At 49.4% G+C, this 25,919-nt stretch overlaps 1 protein-coding gene across 3 annotated transcripts in view; it reads left to right on the top strand.

Annotated features, from left to right (window-relative positions):
* Positions 1-25,919, top strand: part of MYO16 (myosin XVI) — a 3,167,675-nt gene that overhangs the window by 793,012 nt on the left and 2,348,744 nt on the right. For all 3 annotated transcript variants that reach the window (XM_069636567.1, XM_069636564.1, XM_069636566.1), the window contains exon 5: positions 22,122-22,230. In XM_069636567.1, coding sequence (XP_069492668.1) covers positions 22,122-22,230 — 109 coding nt within the window. The remainder of the gene's footprint in view (positions 1-22,121; positions 22,231-25,919) is intronic.

Here is a 25,919-nt window from a genome sequence, read left to right as displayed (position 1 = left end):
GACATGAGTGGGGGCCTGGTGGAGGGTGCCCCTGCACTGCTGGGGGGTGGGGGTGGTGGGAGACATGAGTGGGGGCCTGGTGGAGGGTGACCCTGGTGGCTGGGGGGTGGGGGTGGTGGGAGACATGAGTGGGGGCCTGGTGGAGGCTGCCCCTGCACTGCTGGGGGGTGGGGGTGGTGGGAGACATGGATGGGGGCCTGGTGGAGGGTGCCCCTGGAGGCGGGGGGGTGGGGGTGATAGGGGACATGAGTGGGGGCCTGGTGGAGGGTGCCCCTGCACTGCTGGGGGGTGGGGGTGGTGGGAGACATGAGTGGGGGCCTGGTGGAGGGTGCTCCTGGTGGCGGGGGGGTGGGGGCGATAGGGGACATGAGTGGGGGCCTGGTGGAGGCTGCCCCTGCACTGCTGGGGGGTGGGGTGGTGGGAGACATGGGTGGGGGCCTGGTGGAGGGTGCCCCTGCACTGCTGGGGGGTGGGGGTGGTGGGAGACATGGGTGTGTGCCTGGTGGAGGCTGCCCCTGCACTGCTGGGGGGTGGGGGTGGTGGGAGACATGGGTGGGTGCCTGGTGGAGGCTGCCCCTGCACTGCTGGGGGGTGGGGGTGGTGGGTGACATGAGTGGGGGCCTGGTGGAGGGTGCCCCTGCACTGCTGGGGGGTGGGGGTGGTGGGAGATATGAGTGGGGGCCTGGTGGGGGCTGCCCATGGTGGCAGGGGGGTGGGGGTGGTGGGAGACATGAGTGGGGGCCTGGTGGAGGGTGCCCCTGGTGGCGGGGGGGTTGGGGTGATAAGGGACATGAGTGGGGGCCTGGTGGAGGCTGCCCCTGCACTGCTGGGGGGTGGGGGTGGTGGGAGACATGGGTGGGGGCCTGGTGGAGGGTGCCCCTGCACTGCTGGGGGGTGGGGGTGGTGGGAGACATGGGTGGGTGCCTGGTGGAGGCTGCCCCTGCACTGCTGGGGGGTGGGGTTGGTGGGAGACATGAGAGGGGGCCTGGTGGAGGCTGCCCCTGGTGACTGGGGGGTGGGGGTGGTGGGAGACATGAGTGGGGGCCTGGTGGAGGGTGCCCCTGCACTGCTGGGGGGTGGGGGTGGTGGGAGACATGAGTGGGGGCCTGGTGGGGGCTGCCCATGGTGGCAGGGGGGTGGGGGTGGTGGGAGACATGGGTGGGTGCCTGGTGGCGGCTGCCCCTGCACTGCTGGGGTGTGGGGGTGGTGGGAGACATGAGTGGGGGCCTGGTGGAGGGTGCCCCTGCACTGCTGGGGGAAGGGGGTGGTGGGAGACATGAGTGGGGGCCTGGTGGAGGGTGCCCCTGCACTGCTGGGGGGTGGGGGTGATGGGAGACATGGATGGGGGCCTGGTGGAGGGTGCCCCTGGTGGCGGGGGGATGGGGGTGATAGGGGACATGAGTGGGGGCCTGGTGGAGGGTGCCCCTGCACTGCTGGGGGGTGGGGGTGGTGGGAGACATGAGTGGGGGCCTGGTGGAGGCTGCCCCTGCACTGCTGGGGGGTGGGGGTGGTGGGAGACATGGGTGGGTGCCTGGTGGAGGCTGCCCCTGCACTGCTGGGGGGTGGGGGTGGTGGGAGACATGGGTGGGGGCCTGGTGGAGGGTGCCCCTGCACTGCTGGGGGGTGGGGGTGGTGGGAGACATGGGTGGGTGCCTGGTGGAGGCTGCCCCTGCACTGCTGGGGGGTGGGGGTGGTGGGAGACATGGGTGGGTGCCTGGTGGAGGCTGCCCCTGCACTGCTGGGGGGTGGGGGTGGTGGGTGACATGAGTGGGGGCCTGGTGGAGGGTGCCCCTGCACTGCTGGGGGGTGGGGGTGGTGGGAGATATGAGTGGGGGCCTGGTGGGGGCTGCCCATGGTGGCAGGGGGGTGGGGGTGGTGGGAGACATGAGTGGGGGCCTGGTGGAGGCTGCCCCTGCACTGCTGGGGTGTGGGGGTGGTGGGAGACATGAGTGGGGGCCTGGTGGAGGCTGCCCCTGCACTGCTGGGGGGTGGGGATGGTGGGAGACATGGGTGGGGGCCTGGTGGAGGGTGCCCCTGCACTGCTGGGGGGTGGGGCTGGTGGGAGACATGGGTGGGTGCCTGGTGGAGGCTGCCCCTGCACTGCTGGGGGGTGGGGGTGGTGGGTGACATGAGTGGGGGCCTGGTGGAGGGTGCCCCTGCACTGCTGGGGGGTGGGAGTGGTGGGAGACATGAGTGGGGGCCTGGTGGAGGGTGCCCCTGGTGGCGGGGGGTGGGGGTGATAGGGGACATGAGTGGGGGCCTGGTGGAGGCTGCCCCTGCACTGCTGGGGGGTGGGGGTGGTGGGAGACATGGGTGGGGGCCTGGTGGAGGGTGCCCCTGCACTGCTGGGGGGTGGGGGTGGTGGGAGACATGGGTGGGTGCCTGGTGGAGGCTGCCCCTGCACTGCTGGGGGGTGGGGGTGGTGGGAGACATGAGTGGGGGCCTGGTGGAGGCTGCCCCTGGTGACTGGGGGGGTGGGGGTGGTGGGAGACATGAGTGGGGGCCTGGTGGAGGGTGCCCCTGGATGGTGGGGGGTGGGGGTGGTGGGTGACATGAGCAGGTGTGCAGGGCAGTCCCCTGTTTTGTGGGCTGCCTGCAGGGGCCATGGAGGGTGTACAGGGAACACCTGTGAGGACCCACCCAGCCTAATCGCGTGTGTAACTTCCCACGCACCCCTGTAATACACGTACCAAGCTAAATCGCGTGTGAGAATTCCCGCGCACCCCTGAAATACACGTACCCTGCTGAAGTCGCGTGTAAAACTTCCCGCGCTCCCCTGAAATGCATGTGCCCAGGCTATTCGCGTGTGGAACTTCCCGCGCACCCCTGAAATACACGCGCCCAGGCTAATCGCGAGTGGAACTTCCCGCGCACCCCTGAAATACACGTAGCACGCTGGGAGACATGTGTGGGGGCCTGGTGGAGGGTGCCCCTGGTGGCGGGGGGGGTGGGGGTGATAGGGGACATGAGTGTGGGCCTGGTGGAGGATGCCCCTGCACTGCTGGGGGGTGGGGGTGGTGGGTGACATTGGTTGGGGCCTGCTGGCAGGTGCCCCACAGTGCTGGGGGGTGGGGGTGGTGGGAGACATGAGTCGGGCATGAGTGGGGGCCTGGTGGAGGCTGCCCCTGCACTGCTGGGGGGTGGGGGTGGTAGGAGACATGGGTGGGGGCCTGGTGGTGGGTGCCCCTGGTGGCTGGGGGGTGGGGGTGCAGGGGGACATGAGCAGGTGTGCAGGGTAGTCCCCTGTTTTGTGGGCTGCCTGCAGGGGCCGTGGAGGGTGTACAGGGAACACCTGTGAGGACCCACCCAGCCTAATCGCGTGTGATAATTCCCACGCACCCCTGTAATACACGTACCCAGCAAAATGGCGTGTGATAATTCCCACGCACCCCTGTAATTCACGTACCCTGCCAAATCGCGTGTGATAATTCCCGCGTACCCCTGTATTACACGTGCCCTGGCTAATCGCATGTAAGACTTCCCGTGTACCCCTGTAATACACGTTCCCTGGACAATCGCGTGTTGAACTTCCCGCGTACCCCTGTAATACACGTTCCCTGGACAATCGCGTGTTGAACTTCCCGCGTACCCCTGTAATTCACGTTCCCTGGACTATCGCGTGTTGAACTTCCCGCGTACCCCTGTAATACACGTTCCCTGGACTATCGCGTGTTGAACTTCCCGCGCACCCCTGAAATACACGTACCCTGGCACCCTGGCTAATCGCGTGTATAACTTCACGCGTACCCCTGATATGCACGTTACCCGCTTTGCGTTCCTTGTTTGGCAGCCCTGTAAACTGGTCAAGGGTTAGCGCAGCCCTTTGCGATAATTTAGCGATTTTGATGGCTTTTCCTTGCACGAGGGCGTTCTTGGGGGCGTTACTGGCGCTGCTGCAGGGTAGCTGCGATACTCTGCGCCACGGCTGGTTTGGGAGCCTAAAATCCATGAATACGCTGTGCGCGGAAATCGGTTTTAGCGCACGTGCCTGGCGCAGACAATCGCACGCGGACACTCTGCGCCAGCCGCTTGCGACACTTTTCTGTGAAATTCTATGAATTACCCTGACAGTGTTCAGGAATACAATAAAATACAATACGGAATTCAGTTCCCCCCCAGCAAGCTTAGAGGAAACAGGTAGCTTTTTAAAACACAGGCCCAAAATGCTTTTAAATGTGATGGCAATGGATGGGAAAAGGTGCTAACTGATTTTAATTCCCTCTAGAGATTCGGGGTGAGTGAGAGATGCTTGTTGGTATTAGTTCAGGCTCACTTTAGCAATGCTCTGTGAGTTATTACCAGGTTGCAAACGGATTTTAACAAAGGAAGGAATGGAGCTGCTATTTTGACAAATGGAGAAATTGAGCCAAATCGCAAATCGCGGTAAATTTTGCGAGTGCGTAAATCGCAATTGCGGAAAAAGTGTAGGGAGTAGGAAGTCGGTTCCAGGTGCGTTGGAAAGCCTACAATCACAGCTTTACAATGAAAGTTAGATTTCGTTCCTAGCCCAAACGGTTCAAGAGATACGGATGATTTAATAAAGGTAGTTTTTCGGATTTAAAGTAAACTCAAAATGACAGGTGACAGCTTGCAGCTGCAGAATTGACAGGTGACAGTTGTGCAGCTTTAAAAATGACAGATGACACGATTTCTAGGAGGCTGTTCTAATTAGGTTAAAATAGTTTGGATTAGATTATTTTAACTAAGAGATTGGGTTCTGCACAGTTCTGGCGGATACTCACTCCTAATTTTGAAATGAATGGGCCTCGTCACCGATCTGGTCAACACGTCCACGGCGGTTCTCTCTGCTCGGCGGGTCAATCAGGCACCGGTTCTGCTCACAGCGATCTGGATCTCTGGTTCTGCTCACAGCGTCTGGGTCATCTCTGCTCTGCTGGTCTAGTCTCTCTGGATACAGCGGCCTCTGGTTCTGGATACTGCTCTGCTTTCCGGTCCGGATCAAGTGGATTCTGGATGTAACACTGCTTTCTGGGTACTGGCAAAAGTTCTTGGCAAGTTCTGTGGAATAGTTTGCAAAAGATTTTGAGGCCTGCTGACAAATACTTTTGCTTGCAGTGGGCCTTCTTGGTTCAAAGTTCTGTAGTCTCTTTTTAGCTTGGAAGTCTAAGTGTTGGATCCCTGGATGTGAAGTCGTCGGTCAGCATGCTCCGCAGCAAATGGAATTGAATCCTCTACCTGTCCCAGCAGTCTCTTTTTATGTGTTTTGGAAGTGGGTGTGTGCGTGGCATAACTGAGCCTGCCCCCCTCTACTTGTCATTGGCCCAATTCTCCCCTCTCCCATGATTGGGGGAAGGAAATGGATTGTCATCATGATGAGGTCTGTTTATGGGTCAGAGGATCCTCCCCTAGTCAATTTGCCCACACATCTATATTTGATTCAAATACATATTTCCCAGATACACAATTTGTTGAAATTACATGTACACATTATATATTCCTCATGGTCCATGCTTGTCTGCCTCTGATCTTCCTGGGGCTTGCATTCAAAAATGACAACATTTTGCGCTTTTTGACTGGTTTACCAATATCGGACATTTACCAAAAATTACCCACATGTGCGCAAGGAGTATGGACATTAATTGATGAAGTGTCGGATTTTTAACATGCAGACATTTGGAGTAAGACCCTATTTTCCGCTAGCAACCACCCAGCATACACCACAGGGTCCTAACACCTCTTAAAATGTGCACAGAAAAATCACAAGAATAATGATATTACTTATATAATTCTGACAAGTCCGTATTATGAATTATCCATCTTTTTTAAAATTATGCTCTGGCCCAGATGGGTGTGGTTTAGGTTCCAAAGGACATAGGGAAGCTTCTGTCTGCCCCCATCTCCAGCTCGGGTGGCTCCCAGAGGCACTTCTCCTCCCACTTCTCCCAAGAGGAAGCCACTTTACGTCCCCCCCAATATAACATTTTCCTGAGTCCAGGACAAGGCTTTGTTCAACCTCCTGCAGGTGCCCCTCCCCTAATCTAATCAGAGAGGTGTCAACTCCTTTTGGTGGGGAAGCAGGATGCAGCTAGGCCTGGGAAGAGTGGCTGAGCAGGTTTCTCCTGTCGGGGGTAGTTGTCAGGCAGAATTCAGCTAAATGTCACTTTAGTTCCCAGTTTAAATCAAACTTACAATTTTTACATATACATTAAATAATTACTTCCTTCAAGTCATTTCAGAATATAGTTTTACATTGTGTCCACCTCTTAGCAAGTCTTTCCTTGGCCTGGTTTGGGTTCCTCTGTTCAGTTTTACACAAAAGTCTGGTGGTTTTAAAACGCCCGCTTTCTGATAGTGGTGAGTACCGGTATTGCATCCATTTTTGGGATCTGTCTTGAATTACTGCATTTCAATAGAGTGGTCTTTTGCTTGATAGTATATGACCCTTGCTTAACATTGTTTTGATGCCATCCTTACAGTAGAGTGGTGATGTGGAACCCCCCATAAGAAGGTTGTATCTTTGGAGTGGTTTTGTGCCAACTGCGCAGTTCTCCTGGAATCTGGCGTGAATGTGGGCGGCGATAGCTCATCCCCACATCCACCCAGTGTATTGATTTAGTTTGTTCTGGGATAGAAAAATGGGCGGCAACAGCTCATCCCCACATCTACCCAGTTTATTGATTCAGCATGGGTCAAAACCCTTCACACTGACCAGGACATGTGGTTTTGCCTCAGGGTGAAAGAGGCCACCCTTCCCCATAGCTTTGCCACTGATGACCCATCCCCCGACCAATCATTGACAAACTCGAAAACAATATGCATCCCTCCACTTCCTTGGATTTTGCAATTCCCTGTCAAATCTCGTTGGGAACACTGATGTGTTTGCTTTGCAAATCTTTCTTTGATATTGATAGCTTGGTCAGAACAGTAACCAACCTACTCGTGTTTGCAAGATTAGAAATATCGAAACTTTCTTACAGGTCTTTTATATGCAACAAATTGCCAAGACAGGATCATTCACCTTGCTACTCATCCACTTACTCAAGCATCTATTTCCAAAACAATACTTTGCCTCGACTATTAATTACCACAGAACCAAAGATAATTACCAACCACCTGTCTAATGTAAACATGTTCATCAATTGGATCCAACCATGCATACATGTACCACATGAATATTGAATGCCTGTCTTTCAACAAAGGAACACAATACATAGAACATCACTGACATTACAGATAATATGTATCCTGGTATCGGCTTAGCATGCCCCCACAAATCTCTAAAAACATGGCTATTTCAACAACACCTGACCAAGGACATACCGACGCACAGACCTCAATCACAATACTGCACTACTGTTAAAAGATGCCAGTCCAAAAACACTCTCTGCTGTGATTCACTGCTCTCAAGCTAGTTCTGTGGTTTAAACAAAAAAATACAAATAAGTGTAACACTTTATAAAAGTGAATGCATGCATACCTCATTAAAATAACACATGTAAACATAGAAATTGGACCTGATTTACAAAACCGTTTTCAATGGGAAAGCCTCATTGAAAAACATGTTGTAAATCTAGCCAATAGAGTTTGGTTGTGAATCTGCTCAGTTAACATAGTGCAAGTAATGCAACTATGTCACTGGCTCATCCATGAAAGAAGCCCATAAGGACAAAATTTACACAACGTCTCACTGTGTCTAAGGCACATTCAGAGGGGTCTGTGGTTATAGGAAGCTGCAGATCAATTTCGAGAAAACACTATCTATCTGGTTCTGGTACACCTATTTGCTATATATCTGCCCCTCTAAAGTGGCACTGAGAAAGTATATGAGTGTATAATCGGTGATTACAGTTGAATATGTGTTTCCTTTCCAGGAGTCAGTGAGAAGAATCAGAATATTTCCTGAAGGAGACCCCGGAAGTTATTTTACCTACAGGGATTTATGCCAAAGGTTGTCCTCTTAGAATCATTAGGTGGAAGAGTTACAGAGAACCTGTAGACTTTTAAGTGCTATGCTTTCTGAACGATTGAAAGCAGGAATATGTCTTGTTTTGTTTTAGGTTTGGCTTTATTCTGATGTTCATACTTGCTAATTACTTGGTTCAGTATCACAAAATATCATATTCAGATATCTCTACAAAAAAGGTACAATATGATTCGTTGATGTGCATTTTTAAGTGGGGCATTGGTTTCAAATGTCATTAAATACATATTAGATTATGTATCATTCTGAGCAATTTGTGAAGGTGAGGCATTTAAACCGCTGACCAAAAATATCAAGAGATCATTTAATTAGTGTAAGGGGTTGCCTCACCACACTCATAATTCTGTAACGTGATTTTACTTTGAAAACTAGTAAAGCAGTCACTTAGTACAAGTCTCAATATGTACTTTCAGACACATGAGGACTCCTTGAACTTATACTAACTCCACTGGTAAAACAAAACAAACAATCTTGATTCTTTGCTACCAGCCAACTCTTTTCCCATTTCTGTCTTCCCCACATCATGAAGCTCATGGAAGGTTTTAACTCTCTATTCACCATGAACAAATCATTTCCTTGTATAATTTCTGGCCTAGCTTCTGTGCATGGAAACAAACTGAAACAACACACATGAACACATGGGTGGAACTTTTAACCACAAGAGTGCAAGGTCAGATCTGTGCATGATTCTTGTTGGCATCCATGAAGCATGTAAATGGCAACTTCCCGTAAATGTTGTCATTGGTTAGGAATAATTAAAGTCATTTACTTCATCATTCTTCAGTGTTGACCTGCTTAGGGCCTATTGCTCAGTTCCATTAGTATTGCCAAATGTGGGATTTAAACTTGCAATGCTTACGTACCTAAGCTACACTGACTGATGATCCCACAATGAGGCCAAAACATGTCTGGGATTTCTTGGTCTCATGCAGAAAAGATGCAAGCTAGCAATTCCGGCTGCACTGCCCACTATGTGATGGGACCAAACCTGATTTTATACGATAATTCCATTGATGCAATCTAATAGGAGGCTGACAAATGACAGAAAGGATATTTATCCAGGTTGAATGCTAATACATATAATTAAATCAACGCTTTCCATCCATCACCTTCTAGTTTTGCAGGTCGCATGTTGTCGGTGAAAGGGACATACACATGAAGAAGTGTTTCCAGCCAAATTGGTATTTAAAGCATGATTTCCTTTTGTTCTGATCTTCACCTTATAACTTGGATGCATCCCCTAATCTTAACCACTTTCTTTGTGCATCTATACAAAGCTGGAGAAACATTTCCTGCTACATTTTTTGAGATTCCTTAGGAAGCTACAGATGGGATGCACATGTTATTGCATGAAATCCATATTGGCACACAATTCCTTTTGAGATCCTTCTATCAATTCAATCTCTTGTACATCTCTAAATAGATTTTTTTTAGAAATGGTCTTAACAGACCTGTGTCTTACCTCGATAGTATTGTGAACAGATCCCTACTCGAATCTTAAATGACATTTCAGATGTTGGTACCACATGTCCTTTCTCCAAAAACATTTATAAGAAATGGTGAGTTTTGGAACATGACTGTAATTCACAGGGGCTATTTATTTATTTCTTTTATCCCCCATCATCTCTTAATCCTTTTGTCCTTTTGTCAGTAGGAGTTTCACCTATTGTTTTAGGTGAATCATTTAGAGAGTAATTGGAATAGTTGAATGTTCTGTTATAGCTAGAATATATTAAGGAATTAGTTTCTTGGCATCGGGTCATCATTTGTGGAAGACTAGTTACTCCAAGCGATAATGATCCCACCCAAGATTCATAAGGCTGAGAGCAAAATAGTTTTCCCATTTTTGGCGGCGAAGTAAGAACCTTTTTTTATCAGTGAGCAAAGTAAATGGACAAGACATCTTAGTAACTTCAAAGCTTGTTTTACGTTGTAGATCTAAAGTAACAGGTTTGTCTTTAAAGGATAACCATTTTAAACTTTGCTGAACTGGAATTCTTTTAACATGGCCGTGCATTTGGTGTTATATGAAAGCATGTAAACTGAAAGCATTTTTCGATTTTTTAACTTTCACTTTGGTGTGTTAAGTAGGATGATGTCTGCCATGTTGGAGGTGCACTTAGTAGCATGACTTATTGAATTGGATTTCAAGCATTTTGATAGGCCCCGAGCAGGTCAATCATGACGTCCATGTGCTAGTGCAACTTTCAGTGATCATTATCGATGAACAGCTGGAATGAGACAGTCATTATTATTTATTTTGTGGACTATTGCTAATATATTATTTTAATCTTAAGTGTACCCTTGACTGTGTTGATGAATAGTTGAGCTGATTGTGAATGTTAGAGTTGTTCACACGAAAATGCATTTTAAAGTCTTGTAGCCCAAGACAATTATTTTCAATCTTTCACATTTGCATTTCAACTGTACCATGCAGATAGTAATTCTATGACGAGCACTGAGATACACATAATACCATAGTCGGATACCATTTGCCGAACTCTGCCAGTCAAGTCAAAGAAGGTGCCGAGAACTTGTTTGAATAAGTGTTGAGATTTATAAATCTGGTACATGGAGGAATTTCAAACTAGCCATGCGACAACACTATATGGTCTTATAACTTTATCAATTTTATTTTTAAAGTCGTTTTTGTCTCACCATCCCCTATGAAACCAATTTTCAATGATATGCAGATGACACTCAGCTCTCGTTCAGGCTCCCCTCAGCCACCTCTGCTTCTTCTCTTTTACCAGACTGTCTGGCCACAATTCAGGAATTTTGTGCTGCCAATGATCTCTGCCTTAATGCCAGTAAGACTAAGATCCTCCTCATTAGGACACCTGCTCCCTCCTTTCCTCTCTCTCTCTCTCTCTCTCTCTCTCTCGCTACTTCCTTCTCCTTCCGGCGAGGCTAAGAACCTTGTTGTCATCTTCAACTCCACCCTCTCATTCTCTCCTCACATCTCTGACATTTCTAAGTAGTCAAACTATCAGCTGAACCTCCTCAGAGTTATTATTCCTTTTCTCAATTTCCCCCAGAAGCTCACAGTCTCCAGAGCTCTGGTCCTGTCTAGGCTGGACTATTGCAACAGCCTCTTTCTAAATCTTCCCGCATCTACTCTGCGACCTTTACAACATATCCAGAACAGGAATGCGAGTCTTGTCCTTGGCCTCAAGCCCAGGGATCGCATCTCTCCAGCTCTGAAATCTCTTCACTGGCTCTCTGTGGCTGCAAGGATCAACTTCAAGACCCTCTGCATTGTCCACAAGGCTTTCTGGGGCCTGGTACCACTCTACCTCCAATGTTCTCTTCAAAAACATCTTACTTCTCAAGCTCTCTGCTCATCCACCTCCAACTTGCTGAGGGCCAAACGCTTCTCCAAGCAGAGAATTGGGGGCAGATCTAGCTCCTCGGCCGGGGACTCCCACTGGAACAGCCTCCCTGCCTCTCTCAAATTTGAGCAGAGCCACCTCCGGTTCTAGATGCAACTCAAACACTTCCTTTTCGCTTCCACTTTCTCTCTTCCTCTGCTCTGCTGATGCACTTGACTGCTCTGTGCACTGGTCACCTGGTCACCCTCTGAACTCGGGCCCAAGCTCCTGTATGTCCAGTTGCCCTTGCACTGCCTCCAAGCCCTCCAGCACTTAAGGGTCTGTATCTGCAACCCTACAGTCCCTTCTCTCTGCACTTAATAGCCACCCGCTGGCGGCACATGTGAGTTAAGTGCACTTCCCCTTCCCTCTTCCCCGCACTTGTGCGATCTGAATGACATGGCCTAGTAAGATTGTTATTTCGTCCTCCCTTGTTTCTCCCTCCTTGTCTTGTTGTGTCTAGAAACAGTTGTGTATAAACACCTTACAAATGTCATATCATATCATGTCATGTCAAACAAAATTAGAGAGAGGGGTGGGGTTGTAAATATGTGAAGGAGAGCCAACACTATTGGACAATGTGTAAGCCACTGTGAGAGAGCTGTATACAAAATACACTTATAATATGCTAGGGCTACAACATCATAATATGTTGGCACACAGAAGGAACATACAATGTTGCAGTAGACAGAAGATGTGCCCTAGAAAAGGGCAGCCAAGCATGTTTTGACATGATTTGTATCACTTCCACCTCACAGCCTTTCCTCCACCCCAAGGGGGGTTTCCTAGACCTCCCAGTAGGAGCTGTATGAATAGAGGTAGAGAAAAGCATGTATATGTAAATGTCACTACATCAGAAGAGAGAGTAGGCATCAAACCCCTGCAGAGGTTTAGACTCCTCACATATCCACACAGGACGTATTTACTAATGTCATATATTTTATTGATGGTCCACAGCTCAAACCTTCTGCAAACCCCATAATTATTGAAGCAAGCACTGTATACAGGAGTTCAGTACTTCAAATAGATGCCCAACACCTAATACATATGCTCAAATGCTTCTCACTTGATTCTCAATAGTGAACACTCATTGAATGTTTTCACACTTTCCTGTAAAGTGTAATTATTTGTATTATGATAAATAAGTAATTAAGAAACATTGCTGCTATTATTGTAACTACACATAACACACTCAATATGCAAAAAGTTAACGATGAATATGCAGATATCATCTTCTTTGCCTCGATATCCACTCAAGACCAGTTAACCATCTCAGAAGAATAATAGGTACACCAAAGGAAACTGACAGCTTCATTAATTCTCACTAGACAACCATATAGAATGAGCTGCCTTCTTAATACCTCTCCTCTTTCCCAATGTGATATTAGAAATGGGTAAACCAGGCTCACATACTCACTACTGTCCTCTGAGGGTAGGGAGAAGGGAGTTGTGGGTGGATGCCTGGAGCCTGGATGATGGTGTGTGGTCTGCACAATTTAAGACCAAGAAAAATCCCAAAATATCAAATTGAATTGGAAATACACACCTATCAAAAGAATCATGGTGTTTTAGCTAAAAGCAGAACAATGCCTTAAAAGATTGAATGTGAATTAGTATTGACCATGATGCAAACAACAGAAAATTGTGAATACAATATGTCCATGTGTCTGGAGCTGTTTGCCATAGGTAGGAATGCTTCTCTATGCAGGCAGCTCAGTCAAAAAGAGTAGTTATTCTCAAAAAGCAAACGGAAATCAATCTGGAGCCCAAACATGCAATGTCAGATGCTTTAAAATCCGAGCAGAAAAAGGAGGGACGATCTCCCTCCCCTCTACATAGGCTATCATGGGGAGAGTTATTCCAGTCTGCTTACGGGTCCCTCAACTTCGCCTGCATCCAGCTTTGTCTCATCCTGCAACATAAACAGCTCTTTGACTGCTGCTACTACCAGAAGTCAGCCTTTTATAGCATCATAACTGTTGTTAATCCAAGTTTACTCCTCCCCAGCAGCCCTAAGCCAACAGCATGAAGCCAAATTATCCCTGAGACTTGAAGCCAAATTATCACTAGACCCATCAGTTAACAATCTCCCTCACTTCCGGCCTAGCTTTGAAGCCTTGTAGTCCATGGTAGTCTTGCAGACTTTTTTATTGTTAAAGGGTACATTCAGAACTATTTACTACAACAAACCATATCATTGGAACACATACCATACCATATGAGTGCAAGATGTATTGCTATTGTATTGTACCTGTGTTTTCCAAAACAACTGATTAGTCTGGCTTAAAGCCCAGGCATTCAAAATGAATGGGAACATCTGTCCATAACCACAGATGTATGCTTAATGCATGAATACATTCCAATGCATTTTACTATGTACATGCCATCATGCCTAAAGGCAACATGGCTTGAGATATCGCTCAATCATCATTCCCTAAGACTGGCTAAAATACATAAGTTTAATGCTTTACATGAACTTGTCAAAATGTGTGAGGCGAAGGTATTCACACTGAAAGTGTGGTAGGTGACCAAGACATTTCTGCAACAACTGCCTAATACTGATGCAAGACAATTTGCAACCAAAGAAAAAGCCATAATTGTTGCATTGTCCGCAGCTATAGCAGCAATTGATCTTAATCTGACCCGTCCTCAAATGAGTAGGGGTCATTTGAAGGTGGAACAGCAGGCAATCCTGATCACAGTCGAGAGGCATCGCACTTCGATGTAGACACTGCAGATGCTGCTCCTGTGAAAGGTTGGGCAGAAAGTGAAACTCAAAACGCTGATTGACAGGGGAGTGGAAATGTTAATAGCACAAATGTTCAATATTGTGCATCTATGAGAACAACAAAATAAATCACCAATAGCTTGGCAAAAACACAGCAGAAAGAAAAATGCCAACCCCCAAAACAGACCTAAATTCCATCGTAAATCTCTAGAAATACAGGTCAACGGGTTCCATGTGCTAGCACTAAATGTTCATCAATTGTTTGGAGACATTTTCAAATGAACCCAAAAATATTGGCTATCTTTACTGTACATCACCAGAAAATGAGACATGGAAAACATGCAGGGAAATACAGAACAACTATTCTTAAAATCCATCTTGAAAAATGCCATCTACTAGAACTTCTTTAGTGTACGATTGGCGCCACCGCTTTAAAGCTACTCATGAGCAATCACAATTCAGAACATGTTCTTGTGCCCAGAAAAAAAAAAAAATACATGTCTGAATCACCACATTTTAAGGCAAAGAATCATTATACAACTCTCATACTGCCCCATGTCTGTTGCGAGTAGTTGACGAAATTCTGATAAAACTGTTTGCTTAATCAATGCTAGTTATTAACAAGACCTCAGTGCAAGGTGCATACATAAATCATGTGGCTGACGGCACAATTGGTTTAGACATTTTTATTACGGCAGCAGCACATTTTTCAGCTGCAATTATGTCGTTAACTCTCATCAGACACCTTAGAAATACAACTGGCAGCCCAACGTTTGATGTTGCTGTTTGAAGGATCGGTCAAAGAGATCCCAGGAGGATGTGTTTTGTACAGGTTGGGGTAGGTGCTAGGCGGAAATGGCCAAATGAATTCATGCGGCCCTGGACAGTCAATGGGTGGGTTAATATCCAAACAATACCCAATAATCTTTGTGCCCCTCCTCACAATTGAAGCCGTCCTGAATCTAGATTAAGGGGGTAATTCATAGAATTCAGCGTACAAGTGGCGCACGCGGCTGGCGCACAGTGTGCGCGTGCGAATCCCTGCGCCAGCTGCGTGCGCCAAAACCCATTTCCGCGCACAGCGTATTCATGGATTCCAGCCACCAAAACCAGCCGTGGCGCACAGTGGCGCAGCGACCTTGCAGCAGCGCCAGTTACGCCCCCAAGAACGCCTTCCGCGCAGGGAAAAGCCATCAAAATCCCCAATCCAGCGCAAAGGGCTGCGCTAACCCTGTACCAGCACGGCAAGCGGGCTACGTGTATTTCAGGGGTTCACGTGAAGTTTCTCACGCGATCGGGCCTGGGGGAGCGGGGTACGTGTATTTCAGGGGTTCTCGTGAACTTTTTCACGCGATCGGGCCTGGGGGAGCGTGCTACGTGTACTTCAGGGGTTTGCGTGAAGTTTCTCACGCGATCGGGCCTGGGGGAGCGGGCTACGTGTATTTCAGAAGTTCGCGTGAACTTTCTCACGCGATCGGGCCTGGGGGAGCGGGCTACGTGTATTTCAGGGGTTCGCGTGAAGTTTCTCACGCGATCGGGCCTGGGGGAGCGGGCTATGTGTATTTCAGGGGTTCGCGTGAAGTTTCTCACGCGATCGGGCCTGGGGGAGCGTGCTACGTGTATTTCAGGGGTTCGCGTGAACTTTTTCACGCGATCGGGCCTGGGGGAGCGGGCTACGTGAATTTCAGGGGTGCGTGAGAAGTTCCACACGCGATTGTCCTGGGCGCGTGTATTTCAGGGGTGCGCGGGAAGTTCCACACGCGATTGTCCTGGCTGCGTGCATTTCAGGGGTGCGTGGGAATTTCCACACGCGATTGGCCTGGGCGCGTGTATTTCAGGGGTGCGCGGGAAGTTCCACACACGGTTGGGCTGCGTGCGGGTATTAGGGGTGCGCGCAAAGTTTCACACGTGATTGGGCTGCGTGCGGGTATTACAGGGGTGCGCACAAAGTTTTACACGCGATTTCAGCAGGGTACGTGTATTTCAGGGGTGCCGGGGAGTCCTACATGTGATTTGCCAGTGTGGGTCCTCCCAGGTGTTCCCTGTACACCCTCCACGGCCCCTGCAGGCAGCCCACACCACTGGGGACTACCCTGCATCCCTGGTCATGTCCCGCAAGCAGCCCACCCAACATGGGCATGCCCCCCAGCAAAGGCACATGTCTCCTTGCACCAATGATCACCAACTCATGTCCCCTTGCACCCCCAACCCCAGCATTGCGGGGCACCTGCCAGCAGGCCCCCACCCATGTCTCCCAGCACCCCCACCCCCCCAGTCACCAGGGGCAGCCTCCACCAGGCCCCCACCAATGTCTCCCAGCACCCCACCCCCCCAGTCACCAGGGGCAGCCTCAACCAGGCCTCCACCCATGTCCCCCACCACCCCCACCCCCCAGCAGTGCAGGGGCACCCACCACCAGGCCCCCACCCATGTCTCCCAGCACCCCCACCCCCCCAGTCACCAGGGGCAGCCTCCACCAGGCCCCCACCCATGTCTCCCAGCACCCCCACCCCCCCCAGTCACCGGGGGCAGCCTCCACCAAGCCCCCACCCATGTCTCCCAGCACACCCACCCCCCCAGTCACCAGGGGCAGCCTCCACCAGGCCCCCACCCATGTCTTCCACCACCCCCACCCCCCAGCACTGTGGGGCACCTGCCAGCAGGCCCCCACCCATGTCCAACTCATGTCTCCCACTACCCCCACCCCCCAGCACTGTGGGGCACCTGCCAGCAGGCCCCCACCCATGTCCCATCCATGCCCCCCTGCACCTGGGTCCCAACAATCCCCAATCATGTCCGTAATGGCCATCCCCCCCTGCCAAAAGGCCCAACCAACTATCACATCCACCCACATATCAAAGGCAATTACATGTTACACACCCAATGTAAATAATGCAAATGAACACATGTCTGTCACACACAATGGCTGCAAGTGAATGTTAAAACACCCAACATGACATGCATGAAAGTAATGAGATGATACGACACATTGAAGGATGAAAATAAAAATGTATTGAAAATCAACAAGAATGGAAATGAAATTAGAAAAACCACAAAGCAAAACAACAACAAGAAGATGAATGCCATGAAAAAAATCCAAAAAATCCAACAATCCATAGAAGAACTATATACAAGACAATCCCGGGTCCATGAGCCCAACCAAATGAAACCTAACTATGTCAACTAACTAAAAACTGAACTATATACAAAAAAGTAACGCATTGTCCAATCGCAACCAAATAAAAAAAAAATAATTTAAAGGAAACCTACCACTAACTATATAACTATATACAATGGCAGCGGGCAAGTCCTGCGGCTCACTTGTTGATGTTGCCGGCCAGGGCATCATCGAACTCCATGTCGATGTCCTGGAGGCGGGACTCTGTCCTGGCCCCGAGGTCTCGCAGGGATAACCCCATGTTCACCTCAAACTCCCTGCGAGCTTCCTCGAGGCACTCAGCCCGCCTCAACGCCCGACGCATGGAGAACTCCGCCCTGACCATGGTGAGCCGCTCCTCTTCCGCCCGCTGCCGCTCCGCACCTATCCGCTGGACCAACTGCTCCCACACGGAAGACACTACCATCCCAGGGTTCTCCTGCCCTCCGGCCGATGCCTGCCCCTCTGATCTTGATGGCCCCGAGCCATGATGCCTCCCACGTCGAGCCTGCTGCTGCCTCCGACGCCACTGCCTCTGCCAGCACGACGGCATCCAGGATGATGGAAACCACTGACGCCGTCGTGCACGTGCCCTGCCCGATGATGCCGTCACATCCACCCCTGCTGGACCTCTGACTCCCGACTGTGGCAGGGATGGGATCCCCACCGAGCTGGCTGCATTGGTCAGGGCAGGTCCACAGGGGGCCCTGGTGGCATCTGGGCCGGAAGATGGCAAGGAGAACGACTGGCGTATAGTCTCCACAGAGGAGGAGAGGGCCGCCAGATTGGCCGACACATGCAGGAAACCCCCGAACATGGCCGATCCCAATTGGGCCACGTCGGCACAGTGCTCTTCGTGATGACGTGCGTGCTCCTCCTGAGAAGCATGCACGCCATCACGAATCACAGCTGTGCGCATTGCGACCCCAATCAGCACCTTCTCCACACGGCCAGGGGTCCCCTCGTCCGCAGGTGGAGGGGAGTCAGATGACATGGACATCCCCTCTACCTGCGGACGGGCCTGGGACGGGGCATCCCTGCTGGTGCAAGGTGGTGCACCCACAGGTTCAGGGACAGCGACATGCACAGGCCCCTCCACGGTGACCTGTGCTGTCTCCTGCCCCTGCCCCTGGACTGCACCACTTGCACCAGCAGGGATGCCCCCACCAGGCCCCATGTGCGCCTCAGTGGCGGCCTCCTCCTCTGTGGAAACCACCAACCTGGATGGCTCCTCGCCGCCTACCACCGTAGCAGGCCCCTGTGGGGGCTCACCCACCCCTTCCGCTGCAGCCGTGGGGGCATCCCTGCCGCCTTGCTCCACAGCGCCGTCTCCGCCCTCTCCTTCACTAGCCGCTGCGTAGAGGGAGATATAGAACACAAGCATCAGGGTACTGTACAATGGTCCCCTAGACAGGAAGCAATAGCAGATGAGTGCCACTGTCAAAGTACACTTCCATCATGTCACACCACAACACATGTGTCAGTCCAGGCAAAACACACACAGTGACAGTCATGGTGCGTGCCATGGACATTTCAATGCATGTCCAATGGACTCTCGAATCATACAATGTAATGGGACTCACATGCATCATGGGTCATGCCTATCACATGCACACACTTCACCTCAGTCACATCCATCTGGCCCCGTACACCCGAATCACAGTGCATACAAGGATGACTAGGCTGCATCAGTGAATCTGTACATTGTCACAGACATGTGTCATGCATCCATGGCACTCACAAGTCACAGACACGCAGGTCAGGCACACAGACATGGATACCACATATGTATCTGGCATCAGCACCCATCCCTCGCCCCCACCCATGTCCAGGAACAGAGACTGCCATGCTCTCATGTGTGCAATCTGCACAGGGCTCCCCATGTCGCATTCAAACACATGCAACAACCATGCGGTTCACACATTACAGGTCGCACATGCATTACCATGATGTCCCTGCACACATACATGCGTACATGGCCTATGTCACACATGCAGGCAAGTATCAGACAACCAGCACACTGCAACATGCCCTGTCTCACACAGCAATGCTTGGCCACTTACCGCTCAACTCCAGACGGGTCTCCCTCTCAAGGACCTGGGCGTGGAGCGCTGGGTGTGCGCGTTCCAGGACCCTCAACTGGATGGAACTCATGCGGCCCCGGCCCCCCTCCACGAGGCGCCGGGCCTTCATGAGGGTCCTGGACCTCAAGTCCTCCCAGCGCTTCTTGACCTTCTGGATGGTGCGGGTTGCCACCCCCTCCGCGTTGATGGCAACCACACAGTCGGCCCAGATCCTATCCCGTCCTTCCCTGTTGGCGCGGGACGATCCGAAGAGGGCATCATACTGCCCCAGGACTTGCTCCACCAGGACACCAACTTCGGTGGCAGTGAAGCTGGTGCCCCTCTGCCCCTCTGGCCGGGGGTTGCCACTGGGGTCAGATGTGGATGTGCCCGACATGGCCACCCCAGGGGCAGGAGTGGGTGGGCAACTGGGTCCTGGGGCTGGGCTGTGGAGCGATGTTATTCGAGTCGGGAGTCTTCTGTACCAGCAGGGGTGGACACAGCAACTGGACCCCTGCAGATGGCTGATGTGCAGGCACCAAATGGCAGGGCACGGTGGCAGCAGGCAGGCAGGCAGGCAGGCAGCAGCAGATGGCATGTGGGAGGCTGCTCGGGGCACTGGGGGGCAGTGATTCGGCCTTCTGGGCAGGAGCGTGGTCTTCCGTGTGTTTTCGCATGGCCAGCTTGATACAGAGTGATTTGGCACGTGAAAAATCTGCACGTCAGCATGTAATTCGAGGAAAGGCCCTTAGCGCGCAAGCGCGTCTGCACGCATACGCATTTTCATTGGACAGAAGGCCCCTCAAGCGCAAGCGCCCCTGTGACGTGACGCGTACAGACGTGCATGCGCATTTCAGCGCGCGTGGAAAACTGCACGTTCGCGTGTAATACGAGGTAAGGGCCTATGCGCGTAAGTGACGTGACGCGCGCAGGTGTTTCCCTCATTGCACGTGATGACAGAACACACGTGGATTTCCACCAATCGCGTGAGAAAGTTCACGCGGACCCCTGAAATACACGTAGCCTGCTCCCCCAGGCCCGATCGCGTGAAAATGTTCACGCAAACCCCTGAAATACACGTAGCCCACTCCCCCAGGCCCGATCGCGTGAAAAAGTTCACGCGAACCCCTGAAATACACGTAGCCCGCTCCCCCAGGCCCGATCGCGTGAGAAAGTTCACGCGGACCCCTGAAATACACATAGCCCGCTCCCCCAGGCCCGATCGCATGAAAAAGTTCACGCGAACCCCTGAAATACACGTAGCCCGCTCCCCCAGGCCCGATTGCGTGGAAAAGTTCACGTGAACCCCTGAAATTTACATAGCCCGCTCCCCCAGGCCCGATCGCGTGGAAAAGTTCACGCGAACCCCTGAAATACACGTGCCCCGCTCGCACAATTGCTGTATGTTGCCTCTTTTGTAATGCGCAGGGACGCTACCGCCTGCCTTCGTGTGGCGGACGTGTATCGGCTTGTGCGTGTCTTTCGCTGTGCGTGGCTTTGCCATATTCGGTTCCATGAATACGTGTGGTTCGGGTGCGTGTGGGCGTTCCCTCTGCTTCCCTGCAGTACATCCCCAGTTACGCCCTTGTTTTCGCAAGTTGTTCCCCATTCCGCGCGTTACGCCCCGTGTTCCGCCCACTTTCTAGTGTATGCGCAGAGGTTGTGCGCTTTCACTGTGCGCGTCGCGCACGTCTTTCGGGATGTTGCAGTGACGTGTGCGCCATGCACGGGTTTGGCGCACATCCCGAGGAAGACACACGCAGGGACTTCCATGGATCGCACATGAATCTTTTTTTCCGCTTGCGCCTGCTTGCGCCTGCTTGCGCGTAGATTTTCGGCGCACGTTTGTTCCATGAATCGGCCCCTTAATCTGTACACGTTTGATTTAGAGTTGGCGCTAAAGTAACAACTAGAACCAAAACTAAAAATGCAAAGGATGAACAAAGTAGAACAGGCAGATGGCACAACGGTGTCAATGCGATGATTTAGTTAAGCAGTACATGGATGTTCATTTTGAGGAAGCACTGTCAGCTTCCTTGTAAAATGCGGAAATGTAGATGGAAGAATAGCCAGTGTTCCAAGGAAGCGACTGTCACTGCGCCAACACAATTGCACCCGAGTGTTAATATAATGCGGGAGGTAATAGGACTTATTGGGTCTGATCTACAAACACGTTTTTCAATTGGGAAAAATGCTTTTCTAAATAAGGCAACTTGACTGAGACACTGACAATAAGAAAAGCTGCATAATTACTGGTCGTTTCAAGAAAACAGTGAATTCAGACAACTAAAATGCTAGAATGAGTTTGAGGCATGTGATCTCTTCTGAGTAATATTTAAAATAATGCATAATGACTGAATAGTGGATGAAACACTAGTTTAACGTGCACGTTCAATGTTAATGTGCTTCACAGATGAGACATACTACACCACCGACATTATCACAAGTTCTCTTGTTTTATATTAGTGTTTTATTCAAATACGTTGAAATATACCTCACTGAGGAATCACAAAACGTCATTTGTTATGCTGTACGTGGGTATTGGGTAGTACCATATATGTTACGTGAGCGCCCTTTTACTGATTGAACAGCATGTTTTGGACACTGTCAATCAAAGTCGTTTTTTCCCCAACATTCAACATAAAGCTATGCTTAGTTTTGCAAAATACTATTGCACCTTTTTTGGGGGGCTTTTTCAATCGTGCCGAAAATAAGTATTTTCTACATCTCCCGTTTGTATCAAATAGTCTAAGTGCCACATGTTTACATGCATTAATGAGACCATTTAAAGTTTTTTTTCAAATGTATTTGTTCAAATTGGGAAATTATATAATGGGTTTCTTTCTCTCTTTCAATTTAGGCTGGCGCCAATGCTCTGCTGCAGGATGTCAATGGGAATATTCCACTAGATTATGCCATGGATGGAACGGAATCTAGTTGTATTCTTTTAGCATATTTAGAAGAAAATTGTAAGTGTTAAACCATATCAAATACATGTTATTAGTTGGTCCTGTTACAATTTCTCACTAGATGTAATGTCACATATTTCTCAGCTTCATCACAGTGAAATACCTCTGATTGGGTTGCTGTCATTTCACCTGCTAAGCTTGTTTCCCACAATGAACCAGGGGTGGACTGGAAGTCTGGAGATTTCCTGGTGGGTCTCTGCACACTGGGACTCTATTGTGTGGTTACCTATTTTATTTCCAATTTTTCTCAATGGAAAATGGTTGTATTTGCCCAGAGTGTGTAATATGGGACCCTTTGGAAATTATTTCCACAGCCTATTTTGGTTCCCTGTCCACCCCTTCAAGAATACGCTCTAGCATATGACTATTTTTCAGAATAGATTCATTTAAGAAGATAGGGGTTAGAATGGACCATGGTAAGTCAATTAATTTATGTGTATTGGGATGGTTTCACTTTGGTGACCACGGTGTAAGCGACTCACCCACGTGAAGGCCAAAGGGTCTCTGTCAAGTTTTCCCTGATTCACAAATTGGTACCAATGGTTAAGCAGTTACGGTCCCCACGAAGGAGTGGAGCAGTTTGCTTTCAAGATAGAGTGTACTACTTGGAAAATTCACAAAGAGATATTAGCACATGGTGATTGTTTTTGACCTCCTCTCAGTCAATCAGAATGTTCAGAGTTCAGTCAGGAAAACTGGGAACGACTGTGTTCAGAACATTGTGTCTTCAAAAGCAGTCAGGGTGTTAGTGTGAATTTTCCAGAATGGCTAATTTTCCTTACCTACAGATTCCCTCAGCAGCTTTGCTGGATTTCTGGGATTTAAACTCTTCACTTGGTAAGAGTGTCAGCCTTTTTTCCCACTCTTACATGTGTTTTAGGCTATGTGGGCACATTTTTGTGTTCATAGACTTTGGAGTCTCACCTACTCCATAGGCATCATCTTTTTACTGTTTGTCACACAGCACCTTTAGTACAGTGACACAGGGTTGACTTTTAGGGGCTGATTCAAGGAATTATGTGCGCCAAAAAACAGGTTTTGTGCGCCATTCTGCTTGCAAATCCCTATTTGTAAATCAGGGATTTGCGGGCAGAATGGCGCACAAAGCCTGTTTTTCGGCGCACATAATTCCATTAATCAGCCCCTTAGACTTTCCACTTCAAACTCCATTTTTTGGGACTGACTACTGTCTCGCAAAACATGTAAAGTTACCATTGACTTTATTCATCTGTTTAAATTCACAGACGCAGTACAAACTATCTTACATAGAGTACTGGAAAGGGTTAATAGTTATCCCTTTTTGTCTGTCTCTCATTGAACATTATTTTGTTCCCCTTTCAATAAGATTTGGCTGGTGGCAGTGGTATCTACCATTTTTTTCCTACCGCGGTCTATGGAAATAGCGTTGGTACTGTTTTAGGCTATGTTAGTAGCCACGAACTTAAACCCGCTGAACCACATTTACTTTTATTTGGTTCCAGCTGGGTTTATTCGCTATTTCTTTTTGTAAGTGTTTTACTCTGCGTGCCAAACCAGGTTTGGTTCCTTTGTTCGCCGTCCTTTGGTGGGCTTCTGCACACCCCTGAGCGTCTGGGGTGGACAGGATGTGAGGGAGGGGTTTTAGATCCCCTGCACAGGGTCTCCTTGGAGACTCAAATCACACTCTTGTTTGATTGGCTTGGTGATTGTCTGGCCAGGACAGCCACCCTGCTGTGTGATTGACAGCCAGGCTGTGTGAATGGGGGAAAACTGCATACAAAGCAGGTCTCTGGGACTTGGACGGCAGAGTCGCCACTCTTTCGAGAGAATCGAAGAGAAGTTGAAGGAAGAGGACAACTATCACGACCGAACCACCCGGTGAAGCCCTGCTGCGGGTCCGAATCTCCAAACTTCGATGACAGAGAAGATCTGCAAGGAATCTTCTTTCCTTGAGCTGGTGGGACCATCCAGTTTGCCAAACACCAAGCAAGGCCTCTCTCTCCTGGTCGAATTTGCTGTGCACAGCTGCAGTGAACTGGATAGCCAGGAGGCTCAGACCCTGTTTGGGTTTTAAGGAACGCGCCTTGTATTTGTCGCTTTGCTCTGCTGCTGGTTTCTTCCTTGGGCAGTGCAGGACCATCCAGTCTTCCTCCTTCTTGTCAATCCGATATTCGCTTCAGGAACCGTGAGCCTGCAGGTCCTGACAGGAACTTCTGCCTCAGCTACAGCATTCTTCTTCTATTAATGTACTGTTCAAATCCGGTCGTTCGTTCCATCCGACCGCAGTGAAAGTGTGTGAAATCTTTCGCTAATCCGAGAGCTGGTCCTTCTCTACTCTTTTAAATAACTTTTTGTCCGACCAACTTCGTTTCAAACTCTTAGCAAAGACCTAACCGCGAACTATTCTGAACTGTGCGATCCTGAGAAAAGACTTTGAACCATTAACATTGGCCCAGGCCTATTGACTTGAATCATAGTTGTAGTAAGCTGACTTGAATCATAGTTGTAATAAGCCTTTTCTAGATTGCCTGACTATTTACTCGTTGGTGCTGATTAATTGTTGATAACCTTGTCTTTCCCTCCCTTTTTAAATTGCTGGAGTGCCATTTTGTTCACACTTCATTTTGAGCTGAACTTGTCCAGAATTCATTAGGTGGTGTGTAGTGTATTAAGATAGTGATTTTTCTGCTTGACTTTAGTGAACTGTTTTACAACTGATGGGTAAATAAATGTATATTCTTTTACTCAGAAACCTTGAGTCAGTGTTTGCTTGAACCATAGTCATTGCTGTCCTTTGTGTAACTTCTGATACTGCTCACTTTACTCTTGAGATAAGTCTGGCTGCTCAGCCATCTCTACCACTTTACTGTGTAGTACAGGCTTGTACCAAAGGTGAATTTGTACTTGCACTTGTAGTCTTAATTGTGTGGGGTGTTCCCAGAGGGTACTGCATATGCCTAACACAGTGAAACAACAATGCAAGATCTATTGCAACAAGACACTCGCACTCTAGGATGCCCTTTTCCACCCTGCAAAATCCTGTTTAACACACCAAAGAGAAAGTGATAACATGGGAATATGCTTTCACGTTCTAATAGATAAACTGTTTACTTTTACATGATGCCTTAAGCTTGCATATTTTAAACGCACTTCAGTTAAACCTAGTTTGCAATTGAAAGACTTAATTTATAAAGACAGCCTAGTTATTTAAACACTACAACATAAAAACACAATTAACGCACTAAGGGCCTGATTCACAGAGTGTTTTCCTATGGAATTGCACCATTGTAAAATGCTTCTGTGAATCAAGCCCTACTTCTGTTTCTCTAATTACTTTACTCGTTATACACTCAATGTTTTTACTTCACCAACAAAACTCAAACATATGTATTGCTACCAACATAAGGTGGTAATAACCGTATACACCTCTGTAGGACTTATAAGGGCCTTTCCCCAACCTATGGCCCGAGGCATGGTGGCGGGTCCTTATCCTGTAGTGATGAACCCTTCCTTCGTCTTTAAGGATATAATATGTTTTATACAGTAAAGGTAAAACATGATGTGCAGATTACAACTAAGTTAATCTAGTTTGGAAAGAGTCTTGTCTGCATTCACGGTTGCCACCATACCCATTAACGGCACAGTTAATGTCAAGTGATAAACTGGTCCCTTATATACAAAGCCGGACTGATAGTACCCTTGGGGCACTA

The sequence above is a fragment of the Ambystoma mexicanum genome, chromosome 7p (genome assembly GCF_040938575.1).
Source record: "Ambystoma mexicanum isolate Mex_15411 chromosome 7p, UKY_AmexF1_1, whole genome shotgun sequence".
Classification (NCBI taxonomy): Eukaryota; Metazoa; Chordata; class Amphibia; order Caudata; family Ambystomatidae; genus Ambystoma; species Ambystoma mexicanum.
This window is presented reverse-complemented; position numbering and strand designations above follow the sequence as displayed.